The 22,791-nt window shown below is 40.5% G+C and overlaps 2 protein-coding genes across 2 annotated transcripts; one reads left to right on the top strand and one right to left on the bottom strand.

Moving 5' to 3' along the window:
• The first annotated feature begins 664 nt into the window (after window positions 1-664).
• gfm1 (G elongation factor, mitochondrial 1) lies at window positions 665-15,690 on the top strand. Its single transcript, XM_036556484.1, has 18 exons — window positions 665-1,085; window positions 1,324-1,476; window positions 2,624-2,756; window positions 2,850-3,054; window positions 4,190-4,306; window positions 5,514-5,664; window positions 5,806-5,960; window positions 6,760-6,844; window positions 7,011-7,148; window positions 8,628-8,729; window positions 9,432-9,488; window positions 9,578-9,715; window positions 9,814-9,896; window positions 10,453-10,615; window positions 12,450-12,594; window positions 13,939-14,099; window positions 14,292-14,345; window positions 15,374-15,690. Exons 1-18 carry the CDS (start codon window positions 1,026-1,028, stop codon window positions 15,503-15,505), a joined length of 2,232 nt encoding a protein of 743 aa, XP_036412377.1. The 5' UTR covers window positions 665-1,025; the 3' UTR covers window positions 15,506-15,690.
• Window positions 15,691-15,704: 14 nt separating this feature from the next.
• LOC118797212 (latexin-like) lies at window positions 15,705-17,470 on the bottom strand. Its single transcript, XM_036556485.1, has 4 exons — window positions 17,354-17,470; window positions 17,084-17,220; window positions 16,837-16,899; window positions 15,705-16,334 (listed from the first exon to the last, which is right to left on the bottom strand). Exons 2-4 carry the CDS (start codon window positions 17,192-17,194, stop codon window positions 16,266-16,268), a joined length of 243 nt encoding a protein of 80 aa, XP_036412378.1. The 5' UTR covers window positions 17,195-17,220; window positions 17,354-17,470; the 3' UTR covers window positions 15,705-16,265.
• Window positions 17,471-22,791: the final 5,321 nt, after the last annotated feature.

Raw genomic sequence — 22,791 nt, 5'->3', positions numbered from 1 at the left:
TGGATTAAAACAATAAGGTTTGCTTTCTAAATGGGAACTGGCTTTTAGTGCAGGGGTGCACAACTCCGGTCCAGGAGGGCCGGTGTCCAGCAGAGTTTGGAGGTTTCTCTGCTCAAACACACCCACTTAACCTGGCAGTTAACAGATACGTATAATCAGGTGTGTTCGAGCAGGTAAATCACCAAACTGTGCTGGACACTGGCCCTCCAGGACTGGAGTTGTGCACCCCTGGCTTAGTGGTTATTCTTAGAGAACGCTGGTTTTCTGTAGGACACTATTGGATCCCAGTAGGAGACGATTAAATGCATCTGGAATCAGAGCACCTGTCCTTTACACTGTGATACCAACCCACCAGGAAAACACAGAGTACCATAACTGACTACTGGACACCACCAGGAGGCAGAATACACTTTTAATGGTTTGTGTGAACTTTTTTCAGCTGAAATATGATCAATTTGTAACTTCAGTGTTGTAAACTGTGATCCCAGAGTAGTAATTTGTGACTCCAATATAATAAACTGGTCTCAATATATTAAATATTAAATTGTGGCCACACCTTATTAACAAATAATCACCATGTCACCAGGGGCTCCGCGCAAACATTGTAACATCTGATATTACTTTTAAGACGTACTTGTAAGTGTGTGTGAGTGAGTGATGGAAGGAATGCATGTTTTGTTTTATTTTTATTTCATTTTTTGTATTTTATTTTATTTTATTTTATTCACTACATGTAAATGTTTGTCTCATACTGTCCACTGTGAGGTCCTGTAACCAAAACCAAATTCCTTGTATGTGTAAGCAAACCTGGCCAATAAAGCTCGATTCTGGTTCTGGTTCTGATTCTGAAGACTCTACATTCGCACACGGGACGTTACTAGTTTGAGTCAGGCAGACACGACGGGTACCAAATGGTCCTTGGGGTGCAGGCTGAGCCGGGGAGCGTATGACAGCACAGCACCGGCGTGACTTTGAGCCGGTCAGCCGGGGGAAGCGTGCAGTTTCAGCCCCAACACGCCATCAAAATGCGGTTACTGACAGCAGCGCTGGCCCTGAGCCGAAACAACCTCCCGAAACCGACAAATGTAAGTCTGAAGCGGGTCTGTTGGCTGTTTAGACCCGGTTCGGTAGAGAAAGATGGACACAGTGATACAGAGATCAAACTGAAGTTGGCCTCTTTTTCGGATTGTGCCGTTCCACCTTAAATCGTGTAGCAGTTACACTGCAGAATTTAAGGTGGAACGGAAGAATTCCGACAAGAGGACAGTTTCAGCTCGACTTTCTGCTCCTCAGTTTGTTGGTCTCTCACGGTTTGCGTTGTAGGTTCTGGTCAGCAGCTGCCGGACATGTTCCTCCGGCATCACCCCGAACGAGAGGATCCGGAACATCGGCATCTCCGCGCACATCGACTCCGGGAAGACCACCTTAACCGAGCGGGTGCTTTACTACACCGGCAGAATAGCAGAGATGCATGAAGTGAGTCAGTATCTCTAAACTGCTGTCACTGATACTTTTTAATCTGACCGTAGACTCACTGGACAGCCTGCTGCCCAGAGAGCGTCCAGTTCGGTTCTGTGTGACAATAAATGTCATTATCGTCAGAAATGACACCCTTAAAAACGTTCTTCAAGGGTTCTGTACAGAACTATGAACATCCAAAGAGACATACTCCATGAGTAAATGTTTCTGTGCATGGTGGAACGGTTCTTCAGATTGATGAAAAATGTGTTCTCTGTAGAACCTTTTTAAAAAAGGGTTCTTCTGTTGTAATAAGCCTGACATCGAAACAACAGAAGAACCCTTATTGATGCCATATAGAATAATTTTGGTTGTGTAATATATGTGTGCATTGCATGCTGGGAATTGTAGTGAGAGAATGCTAATGGATGAAAACAAAAAAGAGAATTTTGTATCTGTCAAAAGGATGAAGCTGAGAGGTGCAGCGTTGCGCTGTATACAACAGTTAGTTCCGGCCACGCAAGCTGATTGGTTGAGAAGCGCTCTAACTGTGCTGTTATTTCACCATAACATTACAAACACTGTATCACTCCGCTGAGATGCCGTTGCTAAGCAACGAGAATGATCTGAGAATGTGCTGAGAATGATCCACCACCGAAAAAGTGCCTGCTCTGTGGGTGTCCTTACTATTTAAGAACAGGGTGAAACAAAGTATGCAGAGAAACAGATGGACTACAGTCTGTAACTGTAGAACTACAGAGTGAAACTATATGGTCAGTGGAGCTGATAAAATGGGCAGTGAGTGTAGAAACAAGGAGGTGGTTATCTGAGAACACTCAATTCACTGAATCAGACAGTTTAAAGGAATTACTTTCATAAACTGAATCAGTTTTTTTCCACCATTGCTGGTAACTGGTGATGATCTTTTTACCCCTGAAATCAAAGCATTCTTGTTAAATCTAACAGAAACAGTGACTAAGTTGCAGCGTTGTTTCCATATATGGACCGTGTGGAGGACTGTAAGGGGGGGTGGACAGTGCATTTTAAACAGTGTTTTCTAACTACTTTAAATGCTTATTTTTAAAATAAAAGTGAGGTAAATACAGTTTTCCATGACTGTGGCCCTTTAAGGATGCTTTTTTCTGTATTTGTTCCCTTTCTTTAGGTAAGGGGCAAGGACGGAGTCGGGGCCGTCATGGACTCCATGGAGCTGGAGAGACAGAGAGGAATCACCATCCAGTCAGCTGCGACCTACACAATGTGGAAACAGCACAATATCAACATCATTGATACACCAGGTAGGGAGGTTGTGGCACGAGTTGACGCAGATCTGCCACTCTGGCTGTTCCTCTGCGCTTCCCTGACATCCTTTCTTCTCCTTGACCTCCCAGGTCACGTGGACTTCACCATCGAGGTGGAGAGGTCTCTGCGAGTTCTGGACGGGGCCGTGCTGGTCCTGTGTGCCGTCGGAGGGGTGCAGTGTCAGACCTTGACCGTCAACAGGCAGATGAAGCGCTACGGCGTGCCTCACCTCACCTTCATCAACAAGCTGGACCGCATGGGAGCGAACCCCTCCCGGGCGCTGCAGCAGCTGAGGTGAGCGGAAGTGTCTCTCCTCACAGTCACCTCCTTCCCCTTCTACCATGACTGACCACTTGTGTAATGTAGGTGTGATATCTGAGTGGCAAGTTGAGTCGGGCGATGGGGCTGAGGTTTTGTTCCTGCCAGCAACTATGTTTATGTGGGAGACTCAGTGACCTGCTGGTCTACCAATTACCTTCTTGCATTACTTATATGTCTTGTACAACTTGTAAGAGAACGAAATAAGTTATGTTTGATGTATCTGAATTATCAGGTAGCTCTATAGATGATCTGTCTCCGTGTTAAAGAAGGGAACCTCACCAGGAACAGATCAGACTCCATTTACATTCACAAACAGATGTGTAAAATTTACATTTTATTCAAAAGACCAGCACAACACACACTAACACACCACCACCACGTCAGTGTCACTGTGGTGCTGAGAATGATCCACCACCCATATAGTACCTGCTCTGTGAGGGTCCATGGGGGTCCTGACCACTGAAGAACAGGGTAAAAGGGGGCTAACAAAGTGTGCAGAGAAACAGATGGACTACAGTCTGTAATTGTAGAACTACAAAGTGCACCTATATAGTAAGTGGAGCTGATAAAATGGACAATGAGCATAGAAACAAGGAGGTGGTCATAATGTTATGCCTGATTGGTGTATTTGCAAAGCTCAAAGTGTTTGCGTACTTGTGTGAAGTAAGTTTCTGGCCTTAGTGAGCGATGAGGGTGAATCTGTCTCTAGAAACGTTTTTGGTGGAAGTTGAATGAAAAGGTGTAAACTTCCACATCAAATTTGGAATGTTAAAAGGGATTATAATCGATTAGAATAATATTTAATGTGTGCTCTTTTTTTTTTTGGGTAAAATAAATGTGTTTATTTATTTTCCAGTGTAAACGTGCACAGAAAAACAGTTTGGCTCAGTGTTCATATTTTTTAAATATAAATCTAAATGAAATCATGTTGAAATTTGAGATTCCATTATTCATTGAATCGTCCTAAAGAATGCCAGAAATGTAAACCTTTGTGTATTAAACTTAGTAGATTAGAATAGTGTCCGTGTGAAATATTGACCGTCTTGCATGGCCTATGGGCTAAACTAAGCTGACCCCATGATGAATCGCTTCTTATTATCTCTTTCAGGACGAAACTGAATCATAACACAGCATTCGTCAACATCCCTATCGGACTCGAGGGCAACCTGTGCGGCATCATTGACCTAATTGAGGAACGGAGCATCTACTTTGAGGGTCCTTGTGGGTAAGGACACTATAGAAACATGCACTTTAAGCTTACTGACTTGTGCAGAGTGAAATGCAAGCTCAGTTGTTAGAAAATTGATTGAAAATGTAGAGTTGTGCTGTGGAAATCATGTAACATAAATCATAAGTGGTAATATTAACAATTCTAGAAAGAATAAGGGCTGTTACTGATATTAGTAATCAAGAAATTGACTTATTCGAGAAATAATCAAGTAATCAGAGTTTTAAAGAAGGCAAACTATTAGAAATCGACATACGTGAACAATTACAAACTGTGCACAGCCTTTCAGAATCCAAATGCTTTACTGGAGAAGGATAAACAAGACTTAATTCAAAAATATATGTATAAAAAATACATGGCAAACAAATGCAGTAGCATTCATTTTATATAACTCTCTTTTAACCAGTGGCGGATGAAGTACACAAATCATGTGTTTGAGTTAAAGTAGAGATACCCAAGGTAAAATATTACATCAGTAAAAGTAGAAGTTCCTCCCTTAAGACCTCCACTTGAGTAAAAGTACAAAAGTATTCACCTTCAAATGTACTTAAGTATCGAAGGTAAAAGTACTGAAAGATTAATTATGGCTTTGACATCCTATTACAATTTTTGTAAAGTTATTTTAGGTGAAAATACTCCAATGTCACGCTTGGTAAACCAGTCTTTTAATAGAATATCATTAATTAGTCTGACACTGATGTCTATTAATATCATCATAAGCATAAAACACTGAAGGCAAACAATTTCCAGTAGGTAGAACCGAGCAGCTCTGAAATAACTTTACAAACAAGCAAAGTTTCAGTTTACGATTTATTTGCAACTTAGTTACAAGTTTAAGTTTAATAAAAACTTGCTTTAAACTCAGATTCACAAATGAGTTTTCCTTTACTGAAACTGCATCTGTAGGTCTCTGTTCATAAACTAGCAAAAACAAGTTTACTACAAACATTATTTCATTTTATATCAATTCAGAAAAAAGACACATCAGTCACAACTGCATATGTGTACATATTTCTATATTGTGGTCTGTTTACACAAAGTTAGGTTAGTTCATCATTTATGTAGGAATAGACACTCAAGTGTACCCAAGTATAATTCAGAAATCATGACAGGCCTATAAAGATTGTTAGAGTTCAGCTACTTTATTCCTAAGCTTGCCCTCTTCTGCTGTTTGTTTTTCCTCATCGCTGCCTCCCTCTCTCAGTCAGAATATCCGTTTCGATGAGATCCCGGCTGAGATGCGAACAGAAGCGGCCGAGCGCAGGCAGGAGCTGGTGGAGTGTGTGGCCAATGCCGATGAAACGTTGGGAGAGATCTTTCTGGAAGAGAGAGTCCCCACCGTGGACGACCTAAAGGTTCGCCATCCTCATGTTCGGTCTCTCTACTACTAGTAACATGCTAGTTGAAAATAACAGCAATAACTGTCCAGAAGGCAAAGCTGACTCTGCTCAGTCATGTAGAAAATGTAAACATGCAGATCTGTGTGACCCCCACAGGCGGCTATACGCAGGACGACCATCCAGCGCTCCTTCTCCCCGGTGCTGGTGGGCAGCGCTCTGAAGAACAAAGGGGTTCAGCCCCTGCTGGACGCTGTGCTGGACTACCTGCCCAACCCCAGCGAGGTCAACAACTATGCCATCCACAACGACGAGTGAGTCCTGGATCATATCCTGCTTTCTCCTCAGTCTCTGTCTCAACATACCACCATGCTGAATACACTGTGCCCGAAATTGTCCACTAATCACTACATTCAAAAATCTTGATCACTATACAGAACATAATTATAAAGAACTGAATCTGTGATTGTAGTAAATGATTTCGGACACACCGTCATACAGGTTTGCTCTTTACTGCGCAACGGCAGATTCGGTCGCATAAACACTATGAATGTCCTGCAGTCAGTCCACTGTAACCTCTGAGTCTGACTGCACACGTGAGAAGAGCTGACTTGCGTCTGTAATCTTCAAACCAGTGCATTGTGGGTATCCTTGATCTGCTAGGGTACATCAGTTGTGCACTACTTATTGCAGTGCATTGTGTGGATTTTCTGCACTACATTTTGGGATACCACTACAAAACGGTGGAACCCCAAAATAGTGCACTATATAGAGAATAAGGCACAGTTTTGGTCACAGCTTTATACTTCTTAAGAGAGAATTGGCTAGCAGTGGTCAAAGATACTCACCCCAAAGGTATTGGATGGAGCTCCATCATCCAGAGAGCACAGTTCCACTGCCCCACAACCCAATGCTGGGGGGCTTTATACCCCTCTAGCCCATGCTTGGCATTTGGCATTGTGATCATAGGATCATGTATGGCTGCATGCTCTATCTTTACGCTAAATAAAAAGGCCAAAGCTTTCGCATCATGCAAACACATCATGTTCTGCTTTAACTGACCATTGAAGTATAATTTTAAACCTTATATGCTCTTTTCTTTTGTATTTTCAGGGAATCGAGTGATAGCAGCAAGGTTCTGATGGATTCTACAAGAGATGCTACTAAACCGTATGTGGGTTTGGCCTTCAAACTAGAGGTACGGACAAAATAACGGCTTGAACAGGAAAACGTGAACTTTGGTATTGTTGTATTGTCTGTTATTGTTCTAGCGCTGGAAGCTGCCTTACATTGATGTCTGCTTTTAGATGATTGAGTATCTGTACAGTTGTTTGAATTTTCTCATACTGCTGTCTGTATCCAAGGCTGGACGCTTTGGTCAGCTGACCTACGTGCGCGTGTACCAGGGCTGTCTGAAGAAAGGCGAGTACATTTACAACACCCGCACGGGCAAGAGAGTGCGTGTCCAGAGGCTGGTGCGCCTCCACGCAGACCAGATGGAGGTGAGAGGGTGTGCATGTGTATATGTGTATGTATGTGTTGGGAATGGCTGTTTTAGTGTTCAAATCGCCCAGTATGAATCTTTCATATTAAAAAAAAAATTTTGTGTTCACTGTGCTGGTATTTGTTTCTCTGTTTATTTTTTTTTTTCTTTTTTCGTTTTCAGACTACAGGGTGATTCAAAAAGATTCATTTGATTTCAAAATGCTTGATTTTACCTGTAAGTCATTACAGAACAATGCAGTGAACTGTAAATGGTTTAAATGAGCATAAAGTTTATTAATTTTGTTATTGTAATTTTACAAGTGCTCAGTATGAACCTCCTCCAGCTGTACGGACAACATCAATGCCATAGTCAAATTCATCCCATACTTGATTGAACATGTCGGGTGTTTCTGTACTCACGGCTCTTTCAGTGCGATTTCGGAGATCATCCAGTGTTGTGGAACCAACGACGAACGCTCTGAGCTGTTGGAGGTTCACTGCCCACAAAAATCACGTTGCACAGTTCTGACAGATTCACTCTTATTGAAGTGGAGAACGCAGAACGCTTTCTGCTCAGGGGTCTCATCTCCTCTCAGACTGAAGGGAGCCATCTTCCACTGACAGTGAGAAACTCTATGACCCCCTCTTTCAGTTGGATTGTGAATGGTTCCTAGGCGCCTCACGGTTGTAAAAATATGGCGCTTTGAAATCGGAGGAATCTATTTGAATCACCCTGTACAAAAACTGTTGCCTAATCAACAACGCTTCATCAGCAAAGGCCTTAATATAGAACAGTTCTTGAGTGTGTTGAAATGCACTTGATAATCCAATAACTGCAGAAAATCAGATTTTGACAGTAATCTGATCGATGCGTTTACATGCATTTTGAGTAAGTAGAAAACGGGAAACATAACGTAAAGCTCAAACTTCATGCCGCGGCTTTTTTTTCTTAACATTGTGCCACTTTACCTGAACATATGAACATACATCATGTAGAAGATGAAGAATATTTAAATCCTTCATTTCGTCAAGCATGTAGTCGGTTTCAGCGTCGCTCCAAAAGTGTTTTACTGCATCTCGCTGTGACGCTGCTCACTTATTTCCGGTACTGTGGTCTGTTTTCGCACATGCTCAGACTGAGAAATCCGAAAGAAGTCAGAGTAAGAGTTTACACGTACTGAGAAATCTGATTACTGAGCTAAAATCCAGCCTCTTTATCAGATTTCTTAATCAGATTTCTAGACCTTATTCCGGTTTAAGAAATCTGTATACTGTTTAAAATGACTCTTTGAATAATCAGATAACTGCAGAAATCTGACTATGATTGGAATGTTGAGTGCATGTAAACACATGCTATGTTATTAAAAGGAAAATGTTGAAAATAAATACATATTAGCCAGTTAAGTTGAAGGCATCATCGATTCTGGCTTGTTCTATTTGCTCTGCTTAAATCTTTGTGCATTCTGAGAGTGTCTGTGTTTCCCTTGTACGCTCAGGATGTGGAGGAGGTGTATGCTGGCGATATCTGCGCCCTGTTTGGAATCGACTGTGCCAGTGGAGACACCTTCACTGCTCGCACAAGCGCCAACCTCTCCATGGTAAACGCACTTGCATACAGCTGTGTTAATTCAGTCTAGGCAGGTTCATTCTGCTGGTCAGAGATCCTCCTTTTATAATAGGCCTCACAAAGAGCAGGCTGCCCTGCTGTCTCTCTGAATGGACTCCAGCTCAGAAGGCAGCAGCCTGTGTTCTCACCAGGAAAAGAAAGTGTGAGCGTATTGCACTGGCTTCCAGCTAAGTTTTGCATCAGCTACAAGGTCTTACTTATTCCATTTAGAGCTCTTAATGGCTGAAGTCCTAATGTCTTACATATCTTTTGAAGCGTTACAGCCCCTCCAGACCACTTCACTCAGCTGAGGCTTACTGCAGACTCCTATAGGATCTCTTACAGCTCAGTTGGTGGAAGATCATTTTCTTATAGAACTCATAAATTTTGGAGCAACATTGCAGAGAAAATTAGGTGAGAAAGAAAAGATAGAGAGAAAGACAAAGTAAGAGAAAGGAGAGAGATGATGGAAAGAGAAAAGAGAGAGAGAAAGAAAGAAAGGGTGGGGAGAAAGAGACAGCTAGAGAAAGACACAAAAAGGGAAAAAGGAAGTGGGAGGGAGAGAGACAATAGATGGAAAGAACAATGAAAGGAAGGAGGGGAAAGAGAGAGTGGGGGGAGAAATTATTATTATTATTATTATTATTATTGTTGTTGTTATTATTTTTATTATTATCACATTTGTGTTTAACAGGAGTCCATCCATGTCCCTGACCCAGTCATCTCCATGGCTATTAAACCAGCCAACAAGGTAGGCACTGCACTCAGGTACATACAACCGATGCACACGAGTAAAAACAATAGTGCCGCATGTGACCAATTATCCTCTGGTCACTTCAGAATGACACCGATAAGTTCTCCAAAGGCATCAGCCGCTTCACCAGAGAAGACCCCACTTTCAGGGTCCACTTTGACACAGAGAGCAAGGAGACCATTATCTCAGGGATGGGGGAGCTGCATCTGGAGATCTACTCACAGGTATTGCATCACATTCATTAATGAACCATGTCATGTTCTTCACTCTGTACTGAAGCCAAGTTGTGGGTGTTAATGTACTGAGTTGTGTGTGTTTGTAGAGGATGGAAAGGGAGTATAACTGTCCGTGTGTGATGGGGAAGCCTAAAGTGGCCTTCAGGGAGACGGTGACCAGCCCTGTGCCGTAAGTACTGCGCTATTTCTGTTCTAGCAGCAGAGACTACAGAGTTTAAACTCAAATGCCTTGTTTGTTATCTTATAAAACTTTGCCATTTTTCTTGTGTCCTGCAGTGCTTAAAATTACAATGCAGTTTTGCTAGCTGATGTTGAACCACAAATTTATGGACGAGTTTTATTGGATACTGTTTACAATCTAAATGGCGGTCACTTAGAATCATTTCTTTTGGTTCTAAGAATTGCAGTAATGTCTTTGTCAGTAGTCTAAATACAGCAAACTTTAACAAAGCCTCACTGGAGAGTGAGCATGCTGAACTCAAGAACACTCAGACAAAAGCTAAAAGGATCCACTTAAGTTTATACACACTGAATGCATTAGCAGTCTTCATTTGATGATAATCAGGCAGAGCTGAGATCCTGCTAGTTGAGTTATTTCCAGTAACTGTCCTGCCTTTCCTTAAAGAGACCAACCTATGTTAAAGAAACTGCGTTCACCTAATAGACTGGACTATGACGTAGCATAGAGGTAAGAAATGAATGATATTCTGCTCTGCAATTTCTAGATTTGACTTCACCCACAAGAAGCAGTCTGGGGGGTCAGGGCAGTATGGTAAAGTGGTGGGAGTCCTGGAACCCCTGGATCCAGAAAATTACACCAAAGTTGAATTTGAAGACCAGACCATCGGCACAAACGTACCCAAGCAGTTTGTACCAGCTGTCGAGAAGGTAAGTCGTAGTTTCTGCAAATTCCCTGCACAACACGAAGATGCAAAAGCTTTGGCCTTTTTATTTAGTGTAAAGATAGAGCTAACATTTTAATCTAGTTAAGTGCATAGTCCAAAAAAAAAATATCCTCTCGAGATTGCTTAAGAGAGAGCTTTGCAGAACGCCAAGTCCCATAAAGTGAGTGTGACTAGCAAAACGCTCCCCGATGTCCCTTTCGAATGACTCAGACTTCTGTTATGTCAGCCTCAGAGCTTCACTCCAAAACTTAGAAAGCAAACTTCAGATGCCAAGCATGCCCTGCCTGATCGACTACATTTAGGGTAGGTAGTGTAAAAAGAAAAGGATTTTTGTTGAACCATTGCTTTTTAAGGGGTTCTTTTTATTTTGTTTTGTTTTTTTTGTTGTTTTTACATATATTTTCTTCTTTCCTTCAAGCCCTGTAGTTCTGTGCAGATCCTCATGTCCATAATGGAGTTTGCAGGATTACCCATGTCCTTTAGTTGTCATACTTCTTCCCAACCTGGGTCTCCTCAAGTGGACCATACCTGAAAATGCGGCATATAAAACAATATACGCAAAAGTATTGACACCCCTTCTAAGCAGCAAATTCTCTGAAGTGATGGAGCTCCATCCAAAACTTTGGGATGAGTTGGAGTGATCCAGAACTGACCATCCAATATCGGTACCTGACCTCACTAATGCTCAATCAAATCCTCACAGCAATGTTAAAACATCTTGTGTAAAGCCTTCCCAGAAGAGTAGAGGCTGTTACTACAGCAAAGGGGGACAAACTCACTATTAATACCCTTCATTTCACAAGGGAAGCTGAATATGCAGGTGTCTCCAAACCTTTGGACCTACAGTTTAGCTGTATCTGAACATATGTATGTTGTAGGTTTATATGAAAGTGGTACGAACAGAATGAGTACAAGAAGTCTGATACATTTCAGGCCCATATGTCAAACGCAAGGTATCCGGCCCGCGAAATTGTTTTTGATTTTCTGTCAATATTAGCCCATTTCACAATGTACTGCACTACAATCCCCAGCATGCACTTCAGTGTAATGTGCGCTCCCACCCCCCTTACCAGCAACAATCTTTGGGGCAGCGGTTACACTTCAGTCTACCACACCAGTCATATCTCTGAACACACTAGCTGTGTTCCAGCTGCAGTTCAAGCCACATAAACACTCAGCTCAGCAGCTCAGAAACTGATCACAAGAATTAACTATTAAATATTCAAGTAATATTTCAAGGTTCACCAAAAGTGCCTATTTTTTGTGGTTGACAGTTGGAGGGGTATATTTTCAATAAACAGTGGCCTGTTCAGGTTGCAGCAAAATGAAATAAAAACATAGGCGTTCTCTTGCCCATGGATTTGTTGAGATTTTTTAATATGGCCTTTTTAGTGGTTGAGTTTGACACCCCTGATTTAAGGCAAGTTGGAATCCTCTGACAGCTCCGCTCTGTGGGTGAATCTGAGGCTTCTACACCTCATCTTAAACTACAGTGACTGAGCCTCTGTAGACTGCAAGGGCCAGATTATGGCAAATACACTGAGCTTCTGGTAGGATCTGATCATGGCTGACGATCAATGCCTTTGATGCCACTTGTCTTGCTGATTGGGGGTCTCCTCAGTGTTTGAATGGAAATGTGAGCTGGGATTTGACAGAGCTCTGATTAGAAGTATGAAGTGCCTTCATTGTCCCCTTTGAAGATGCTGAGGGAAAGTAAAGATACAAATTTGTTCATGTCCTTAAGCTTTCCTTCTGGTTCTCACGCTCACTCTGTCCCCTCACTGTATCCCCTTCCTCTGTTCCTGTTCCCTCTGCAGGGTTTCAGGGATGCCTGTGAGAAGGGACCCCTAACAGGTCATAAGATATCTGGCGTACGTTTCGTGTTGGAGGACGGTGCGCATCACATGGTGGACTCCAACGAGATCTCCTTCATCCGAGCCGGAGAGGGAGCTATGAAACAAGGTTAGTATGTAGCTCTGGTGACACTGCACATCAGTACAGGTGGATGCAAAGCGTGGGCACCCTGATCAGATTCCATGCTATGTTGATTGTCCAGGTGTAAAGAAGTTAACACACCCTCTACAGAGAACTTAATCACATTTTATACAACAGTTAGTTCCAGCCACGCAAGCTGTTTGGTTGAGAAGCGCTCTAAGCGTTCTTATGGTGAAACTGAGACTCCGTTGCTAAGCAACGACTTTGACAGCTGTAGGAGACACTCAAGCCTTTTGAACGTTTTTACTTCTTATTTTGCCACAAACAGAAAATGGATACTTTTAAGATCACATTTGACCGACAGGCGATTTGGTCAGACTCTGAAGATGAGACTACACTAAATTCCCAAACTGTCATCATCACTGAGCAGCTTTTCAGTCGGCAGCTGTGAAGGAAGAACAGCTAAACAACCTGAAATCAGCCAGAAATGAACCCAATACCAATCGGCAAACTAAATGGGCTGTAAGATGCTTTACAGACTGGCTGGAACAAAACAACATTAATACTGATCTGGCAAAAACTGACATTACGGAGCTATACTGACATTATTGCAGCCGACTGAAAAGCTGCGCAGTGGTGATGACAGTTTCAGAATTTAGTGTAAGGAGCTGGAGAACGAACTGCCGGCTGTGTAGCGAGTGAGCGGAGTTCGTTACTCTGACGTAGCAACAAGCTGCTTGTTAAGGAACTATAATTTGGCTGAAGGAACTGCCAACATTAAAACATATTAAACGCCGCGTTCACGACCCAATTTATTATTTTATTACTTTATTTATTTAACTGTTGTATAAAAGCAATAGAACACTCACTCTTGTGTTCTGTTGCTCAATTCATTCACAATTACTCTTTATTTGCTGAACTGAACATTGACAAGACATCAAGCAAGGCCTGTGTAAAAGTTATGGCACACATTGTTTTGTTTTCTATATTTCAAGATGTTAAACTTTGCAAATACATAGAAATTGTGCACTAAAATGACAAAAAAATGCCATATTTGAGTTTGTATACTGCTGAGTATATAAATTCAACAACCTATGCAAAACTGTGTATACATATCAGACAACTTGGTCTTAGTTTTGTTTATTCTAGATCACCAGACCATTCTTTGTTTAAAACGATGAAAGTGCAAAATACGCAAAAAGAGAAGACCTGCATATTCACGGCACTGTACAGAGCCAAAACAGCAACCGTCCAGTGACTCTCACTGTATAATAAATACATTAGTATTATCTCCCAGAATGCAAAGGATTTGCTCTAATGATCTTACATTTTCACAGAACACTCATGCATTCCTGTTTTCTCTCTAAACAGCCATGGAGAACGCCAATGCGGTCATTCTGGAGCCGATCATGTCCGTGGAAATCGTCGCTCCCAATGAATTCCAGGGGGCAGTCATTGCTGGAGTCAACCGTCGCCATGGTGTCATTACAGGGCAGGATGGAGCAGAGGGATACTTCACACTGTATGCTGATGTAAGTTGATGGCTAATGTAATCAAGCTGAAGTGAGCAAAAACTCTCTCTCTCTCTCTCTCTCTCTCTCTCTCTCTCTATATATATATATATATATATATATATATATATATATATATATATATATATATATATATATATATATAAAATAATAAATCAGTGCTCACTGTTTGTCTGTCTGTCTGTCTTCCAGATTCCTCTCAACGACATGTTTGGATATTCCACAGAGCTGCGCTCCTGCACTGAGGTGAGGCAACCATACTGAACACATCTACACTGTGTAGGGGAGCAGGACGCGTGCAGATATAAGCCAAATTCTGTATTAAGTGATGATATCGGACCCTGTGTGTGGTCACCTCAAAACATCAGCCATTTCCCTCCCAGGGAATAAGGTCTCTTTAAAACACTTGCACATAATTACATATTTCATTTTATTTCATAGGGAAAATAAGTACATACCCTCTACATAGAACACGCTTCTGCACGTTTTAATGTACAATTGCTGGTTATTTGATTAATTTTACATATTGGGGGGAAACATAAAACAAAATGTGGCCTGTGCAAAAGTTATGGCACATTTTAGATTTTTTCTCAGTGTGTTAAACTCAAATAAATAGAAATTGTCCACTAAAATCTGCAGAAAAATAATAGTGTCAAAAAAATTGTCATGCATCCTCTACAGGGGACAGTTAACATTTTCATCTAGAACATCAGCAAAACATGTAACTTGACCAGGGGTGCACAAACCTTTACAGACGACTGTAGATTGTGTAACTTGCATTGAATAAGAACGTCTGCTAAATGACTAAATGCAAACATATACCACTCTTACAAAAATATAGCTCTTCAAGGGTTCTTTATTAAAGGGAATGGGTCTGTTTAGAACCATGGATTCTGTACAGAACCAGTAACAGTGGTTATTAAGGGTTCTGCTTATATACATTAGCAGAACCCTTTTTGATGCTGTATAGAACCACATACAACACATCCCCCAACAAACTGAAGAACAGTTTTACCATGCAAAGAACTATTTAAGCATGCAAATAGCTGTATATAGAACTTATGGTTCTAAATAGACCCATTGCCTTTACTAAGAAACCCTTGAAGAACCATCTTTTTATAGCTATTTTGATTAGCAGGAGATCAGAAAATTACACATTTTGGCTAAAGAAAGATGGAACACATTATTTTTCTTGACAGAGCTGTGCAGTGTAACTGAATGTTGTATGTGCATTGATATATATATATATGTGTGTGTGTGTGTTTGTGCTGTAGGGAAAAGGAGAGTACACAATGGAGTACAGCAGGTATCAGCCCTGCCTGCCGTCTGTACAGGAGGAGCTTGTTAATAAATACCTGGAGGCAACAGGTCAACTGCCTGCGAAGAAGGGCAAATGGAAGAACTGAGCAACAACAAACACACAAATCTCTTTCAAAATGGTCATTTGAGTAATTTATGTATATTTTTAAGCTCTTGCTGCGCTGTTGGAGAGTTCAGGGAAAGCTCAAAGGACGGCTTTGAGCGTGTACAGATGGTTTTGTACTATGTACAGCATATGTGTCTGGTTCATAATTAAAATGTCAACAATCTTGTGTTTCTGTGTTCCTTAAATTAGATAAACAAGCAAAACAAATATTTTGGGTCAGCTGGTTAGCCGCAGTCCTCATTGGGGAAAAAAAAAGTTCACAAGTTCTTTAAAATGCATAACATACATAGCATATGCATAAAATAGCATTTGGTAGCAGCCCTAGACTGTTTTAAACTACAACTCGAGTTCAAAAGCAGAAATAACTGCAGTGTTAAAATATTTCATGCTGTTCTGTCTTCAGGAAATGAATGCATTCATCTTATGCATGTATTAATTGAGGACTCGCTCACGGGCGCCCTCTGCTGTTTTCCAGTTTTGACACAACGGGAAAAGTAGGAAGTGGCCAGGCACCTCATAAACTGGAGTTCTTGTTTAGGTCACTCTACAGACCACTTTGGCGACGCTCTTTTAACAATGGAGGCAACCCAACACCCCCCAACACATCAAAAACTTTTTTACAGGAGGCATCATGCCATTTGTTCAAAGATACAGTTTGGTGAGGTTAGTGGATTTGATCTTGGGACTGAACAAGCTGGCATCACTGAGTTGGGAGGTTTTCAGTAGTATCGTGGCAGCAGTTAAGTCTCTAACACTTTCACGCCCACTGCTGGAGACCAGGAGACCAGCAGCTTCCCGCGAATAATTTCCTGCAAAGAATACAGTGCCACGCGAACAGTTAATGAGATCAGTTTGTATGAATCTAAACCTACATTCAGCTTCTGCTCTTCATATTTTGGTGAATATAATAAAAAAAAAAGGAAATTAGATTTTAGTGCAGCTCAAAGGTTTGAAACATGCTTTTTGTGTAGGTACAATGATAAAACTGCATCTGTAGTATAGGGCATCTGCCAGCATCCTCAAGTTGAATCTCCTTTTAAGACCTTTTTAAGCGCAGACAATGCAGGTACTGCTATTGCAACACAGCTAACATGAGTTTAACGCACACCCCTGCTTTACCATAGCAAACTTGCATTATTCTTTAAAAAAAAACAACAACACTGTTTTCTAGATTCTAAGTAAACTACTACTTACTAACCCTATAATTAGCGAATTGTCATTTCAGACAAATTAATGCCTACAGACACCCTGTTCTAAAATAAGATCAGTTAATCATTTTCTTTGAGTTAGATATTAGATATTTATTGTTACCTGAGAAACCATGTCGTGAAGGAGAACCTCATACTCAAACCTCAGCTGGTCATCTTGAGTCTCCTGAAATGTTTAAAATAGAGAATAGTTGTGGAGGTAGCTGTGACAAAACAAGATAAGGGAAATCCTATTTGATGATCTCTTTAATCAGCCTGGGATTGGTCTTAAATGTTGTCTGATAAAACACTACATGAAGTAAACTACATTAGTACTACCAGACATGATCATCTTCACACAATCTGCCTACCAGCTGTGTGATCTTGGCCACTTGAGCCATGTTATACAGCGTTTTCTCATTGGACTCGTTCAGCATGATGAAGCTAGCTGCCACCCGCGCCAAGTGCCAGAAAGGTTTCATCTCTGGGTCTACATTACCATAACTATCTAGAGAGAAAGAGAGTCTGTTGCAGTTGTAATAGTATTTGTGGTATAAAAAGGTGTCTAAGATCATTTTTGGGCACAAATAAAGACACAGCCTTAATCATCAGGTGTTAAATCAATGTTGTGGAGGTCTTACCTGGTATGTCCTTTGCAGACACAGCACTGTCTACTGTACTGTAGCGCTGTTAGAACTCCTGCTCCTTAGCTGAGATGTTGAACTTTGATAACCTGCCCCAGGAACCCTGCGTCTCACCCCTGGAGTAGACGAGCCACGCCATTCTGAGCTCTGGAATACAGGATACTTTAGCTGAGCTTGAGTAGTTTAAAAAAAAAACATACAATCAAATTTAATGTTGTGCTTGCCTTAAATATAGTTAATCAGTCGAGGCATGTATAGTGTCTGATGTTTGCTTCTGTAGTTTAGCGCTGAAGTTACGAGGCTGATGTTTGTGCTGAAAAAACTGCACAGACCAGCATGCAGTCCATGCAGGTCTAAACTGGTTTATGCTGGTCTAGTGCTGCTTTAATGGATCACCCATCATGGTCATGCTGGTTGACCAGCATACCAACATCCAAAACACAACATGTGCTGGTTTTGCTGGTAACCAGCTGTGCTGGTTGATGCTGCAGGGGTAACTATCATGTAACGAAAGGTTGTAACCTAACAATTAGCGCTTTGCAAATTCTGTAAATTGTGTTATTTTGATATTTTGCTCCTCACTAGGCTTAGGCTACTCTCAAACACGTACATAAATCATGACACGTACTACTCTTCACCCTTCCAGCTAGCTAGCAATAAAACTAAATTAAAACAAATTAAAGGAAAAAGATGAAAAACTGGTTGAGTTGTCTAAGAGCAACGTGTCTGTATGTTTGAATGCATGTGTGTTTCCCCACATTGTTGTTAGCTCATCTCAGAGAAACTATCAACCTCCCATCAACCTATCAACCTTGTTTCACCTACTTAAACTGCATTAAGCCACTGAACAGAAGTAAAAGCTGTGAACTTACTTCATCACACCAGCTTTCCACAGATACCTTTAGAAAGTACTTCATCCCTGCCTCAGCCATATCCTGAGTGACAGTTGAAGGGAAATATGATGGTCAATTACAAAAAGCAGTCTTTGGGAGTATTACAGGGGAATTCCACCAATTTTTCAGAAGACTCATCTTAATTTAGTCATAGAGTGATTTGATGTGTAACCACCTGACATTTATACACTGGTGATGATAGAAATCAAAGGATCCAATGTCTACAACACAAACATAGCCATTTTATTTACTATGCAAAACCACCAATGAACCTAGACACATCTGAGTTTTTATATGTAATGTTGATTATGATACAGTGGAAATTTTTCCATTTTATCAGCTCCACTTACTATATAGATGCACTTTGTAGTTCTACAATTACAGACTGTAGTCCATCTGTTTCTCTGTATACTTTGTTAGCCTTACGTATTTTGGTAAATTGGGTACCATATCAAACGTATGTTTTATGAAGGAATTTGAAGTATTTTGGACAAAATACGTCAGTTGGAGGCATTTTCCAACTTATTTTAATGCCTTGGAGTGAAAATAAAAGGAATTTATGAACATTCAAAAAACGCACACAAAGGTAAGACTATAGCCTTACGTATTTTGGTAAATTTGGCACTATGTCGAACGTACATTTAATGAGGAAATTTGAATTATTTTGGATAAAATACATCATTTCTAGGCATTTTCCGAATAATTTTAATGCCTTGTAGTGAAAATTAAGGGAATTTATGAACAGTCGAAAAACACACACAAAGGTAAGACTATAGCCTTACATAATTTGGTAAATTTGCGCTAAATCAAACGCACATTTTCTGAAGGAATTTGAAACATTTTTGATGAAACATGTCATTTGGAAGCATTTTCCAACTAATTATGATGTCTTGGAGTGGAAATTAAGGGAATTTATGAACAGTCAAAAATGCACACAAAGGTAAGACTATAGCCTTATGTATTTTGGTAAATTTGGCACTATATCAAACATACGTTTTATGAAGGAATTTGAAGTATTTTGGACAAAATACATCATTTGGAGGCATTTTCCAAATAATTTTAAAGCATTGCTTTGAAAATTAAGGGAATTTATGAACGTTCAAAAAAAGCACATGAAGGTAAGACTATATAGTCTTATGTATTTTGGTAAATTGTTCGCTATAACGAACATAAATTTTATGAGGAAATTTGAATTATTTTGGACAATACACATCATGTCGAGGCATTTTCCAACAACTTTTAATACCTTGGAGCGAAAATTAAGGGAATTTGTGAACGTTCAAAAAACGAATGTTATGTATATGTTTGGAAAAATCTGGAATTTCTCTTTAAATGTCTGACACTGTAGAAAGTGTACGCTCTTGAAAAAAGAAAGAATACATCACTCATTAACATAAAGTAAATCTCAGGTTCTCTCTCAGGTGATGTGGTTTGCTCACCTTGGTTCTCGCCTTGTGGATTTGGGTCACCAAGTACAGCCTGAAGGGTGACCCGTAGAGGGTGTTGAGGTAGAGATGGACCGCACTGGGCTTCATAATGATTGGGATTCAGTTTTCTCGTCTTGACTTGTCCATCCTGACCCTCAGCAGAGAGAGAATTCAGAGAACTCAGAGGGGGAGAAAACACATTATAAAGGGTGTTGTTGCTCAACACTTTCCAGCCTTTTCAGAACGCTTCGCTTGCCTTGAGTAAACTGAGAAAATAAGAAAACACTAAAAAGAAAAAGAATCTACAGGTCTGTGTGAAGAGTGAATGTGTTTAGATCTCCAGTTATAACTCTAACTCAGCTCTGCATCAATGAAACAGTGTTATGTTCTTTGGTTAATAATAACAAGGCTTTCATTGATGATCCCAGAAATCTTATAACCCGGCTCACTGGGAAAACTCCATCTGCTCAAATCCAGAATTATCTCCACTAAACCTAACTTTAGGCTGTTCATCACAGATTTAAAACTGCTGTGAGATTCCCGACACAAAATTCTCCACAACAAAAAGGCCACCAAGACTTTTCTATTCTTCTTGAAAAGATTGTGAGTGCTGTTTATTAATGTTTCTCTGTTTTCCTTCCTTTCTCTTTTTTTTGCTCCTGTTGTGATATTGAGGAGTAAATGTAATACTTTTTTAAAGCACCTTCTCAATCTATAAATGAATAAATAAAAACAAAAACTCCCGTTTTCCTCCGTTTGTGAATCACTTCATTTTCATTACACTCTTGGTTGTATGAGCTGGTCTGACAGCGGTTCTCCACACAGGCTGATGCTGTTCGGCTGAGACCAACTTTAGTAACTAAGTTACTGATTTAACCAGTTACTGTTTTTATCTATGTGGTTAGTTTTACGTCATTAAACAGACAAAGTGATCAGACTGACCTTGAGACAAGCACAGAGAGCCGGTGCGGCTTCAGCGCTGCTCTGAATGCAGCACATTTGGAGTGTGTCATAGGCCTGACTTGGCCCACAGGCCTTGTGTTTGACACATGGGGTTTAGCTGGTCACCCCAGCATGATCATGCTGGTTGACCACCAACACCAGCATTAAAACACAACACAGGCTGGTTTTGCTGTTCTGTGCTGGTTTAACCTGTTACCCCAGCATGGTCATGCTGGTTGACCAGAACACCAGCATCAAAACACAACACATGCTGTTTTTGGTGTTGATCAGCATATCCACTTCCATTACTGTTGACCAGCATACCAGCATCCAAAACACACCATATGCTGGTTTTGCTGGTGGCAAGCCATGCTATGCTGGTTTTTGGGACTGTTCAAACAGCTGCACCATCTTTCTGCACAGACTGCAACTTGATAAAATGGAGATGCCAGTGAGGGTATATTACACAGAATTACATGCAAATTGTGTTTTCTTGATTTTCTAAGTGAAATGAAAACTCCACAAATAAATATAAATTGTGCCCCAAGCAAGAAAAAATGTCATATTTAAGTGTATAAAAATTTAGAAAAAGAACAGAACGTGTCATTTGACCAGGGGGTGTTCAAACTTTTGAACGATTTTTCAGTATATTTCCATTTTTTCCACTGCATAAGTTTGAGCATGTGATGCTAAACTTACTTGCATCTACTAGAAACTGGATTTAAGACCTCTCTACTAGATGCAGCAGCAGCAATACGGTGTCTACAACCAAAGTGGACTGCAGAGCCAGTTCAGTGTGGTCAGGTAAGGTATATCCTGTGATGAGAAATGTGGTGCGTTTGAGATGTAAGACCTCCTAAAAGTTGAGAGCCACCGCTGTGGAGAATGCTAACATGGGAATTCCAATGACAACAATGACAGTCAGATTCTCTGCTAAAATAGCTTTTATTGGAGTTACTCAGTGTGAGATTCTCAGATGTTGCTAACTTTTACATCAGCTACATTGTTTCCTCAATATGCTTGTGGACTGGAAAAGTGTGCATGGCAGAGAAAGAGCCATGAAGGATTACAGCTCAACCATTTTGTAGGGTTGCAAAGCACATTCTAATGTACGGTCTTATACAAGACGGTTCTTCAGTAAAGGTAATAGTTCTATTTAGAACTATGAGTTCTATATATAACCACTTGCATGGTTAAATGGCTCTTTGCATGGTGAAATGGTTCTTCAGATTGATGGAAAATGTGTTATACATTGTTCTATATAGCACCAAAAAGGGTTCTTCTATTGTATGCAAGCTTGACATCGTAACAATAGAAGAACCCTTTTTGAGGCTTTTAGAACCATATAAAACACAATGCAAAGAACCATTTAAGCATGAAATGATTCTTTATTGTACCTATGGTTCTAAGCATAACCACTGCCTATACTAAAGAACCCTTTAAGATCTTTATAAGTGTGTGGTCTTCTATTGTTAGGCTGAATAGCAGACCATACAGCACACTGAACTGACCAGTGTTTCATAACACTATTGGATTTTCTGGTAACACTGTATTTGCCTACCTATATAGGGACTTCTTTACAAATATATAAAGAAAGAATAAGATATTTAAAAAAAAATAGTTGAGAATTTATGAACAAATCATGTCAGTATGCGAAAGAAGTAAGTGAAACTGTATTGACATAAGGGCATTTACTTATGTAGCAAATATTTGTTCTGCTTATAAGACCGTTATAAAGCATCATTCCCAGTAATGGAACTTTTATGGTAGAGGACTGGTTAAGAATGCCATATATGATTATTCCAAGTTCTGACATAAGCTGTACTTACATATTGCTCCCATTCCACTCCTTGCCCCTACCCCTAAACCCTTAGCCCTCCATTTTGCACGTTCACATCTAGGGGTAGGATGTCCTGATTTTTGTTGAGATAGAGGGGTAGGGAGAAGTGTTAGGGCTACATGACCCCTCAAACAGAGGTTTTTCTCAGTTTGGATGGCCATGTGTTATGAGGAAGAAGAAAAACTGGCAAGATGGCTGCACAAACGACCAAAGAAACCCACAAATGTGAGGATTTTCACCATTAAAAATGACGATAACCATTGCATTATCTTAGTTTACTGTTGTTTCATTGTATTATGGTGCTTTTCTTCATATCAAGCATAAAAACTGCTA

This window comes from Colossoma macropomum, unplaced genomic scaffold (genome assembly GCF_904425465.1).
Source record: "Colossoma macropomum unplaced genomic scaffold, Colossoma_macropomum, whole genome shotgun sequence".
Classification (NCBI taxonomy): Eukaryota; Metazoa; Chordata; class Actinopteri; order Characiformes; family Serrasalmidae; genus Colossoma; species Colossoma macropomum.
Note: the sequence above shows the minus strand (reverse complement) of the source record. Positions and strands in the feature narration are given on the sequence as shown.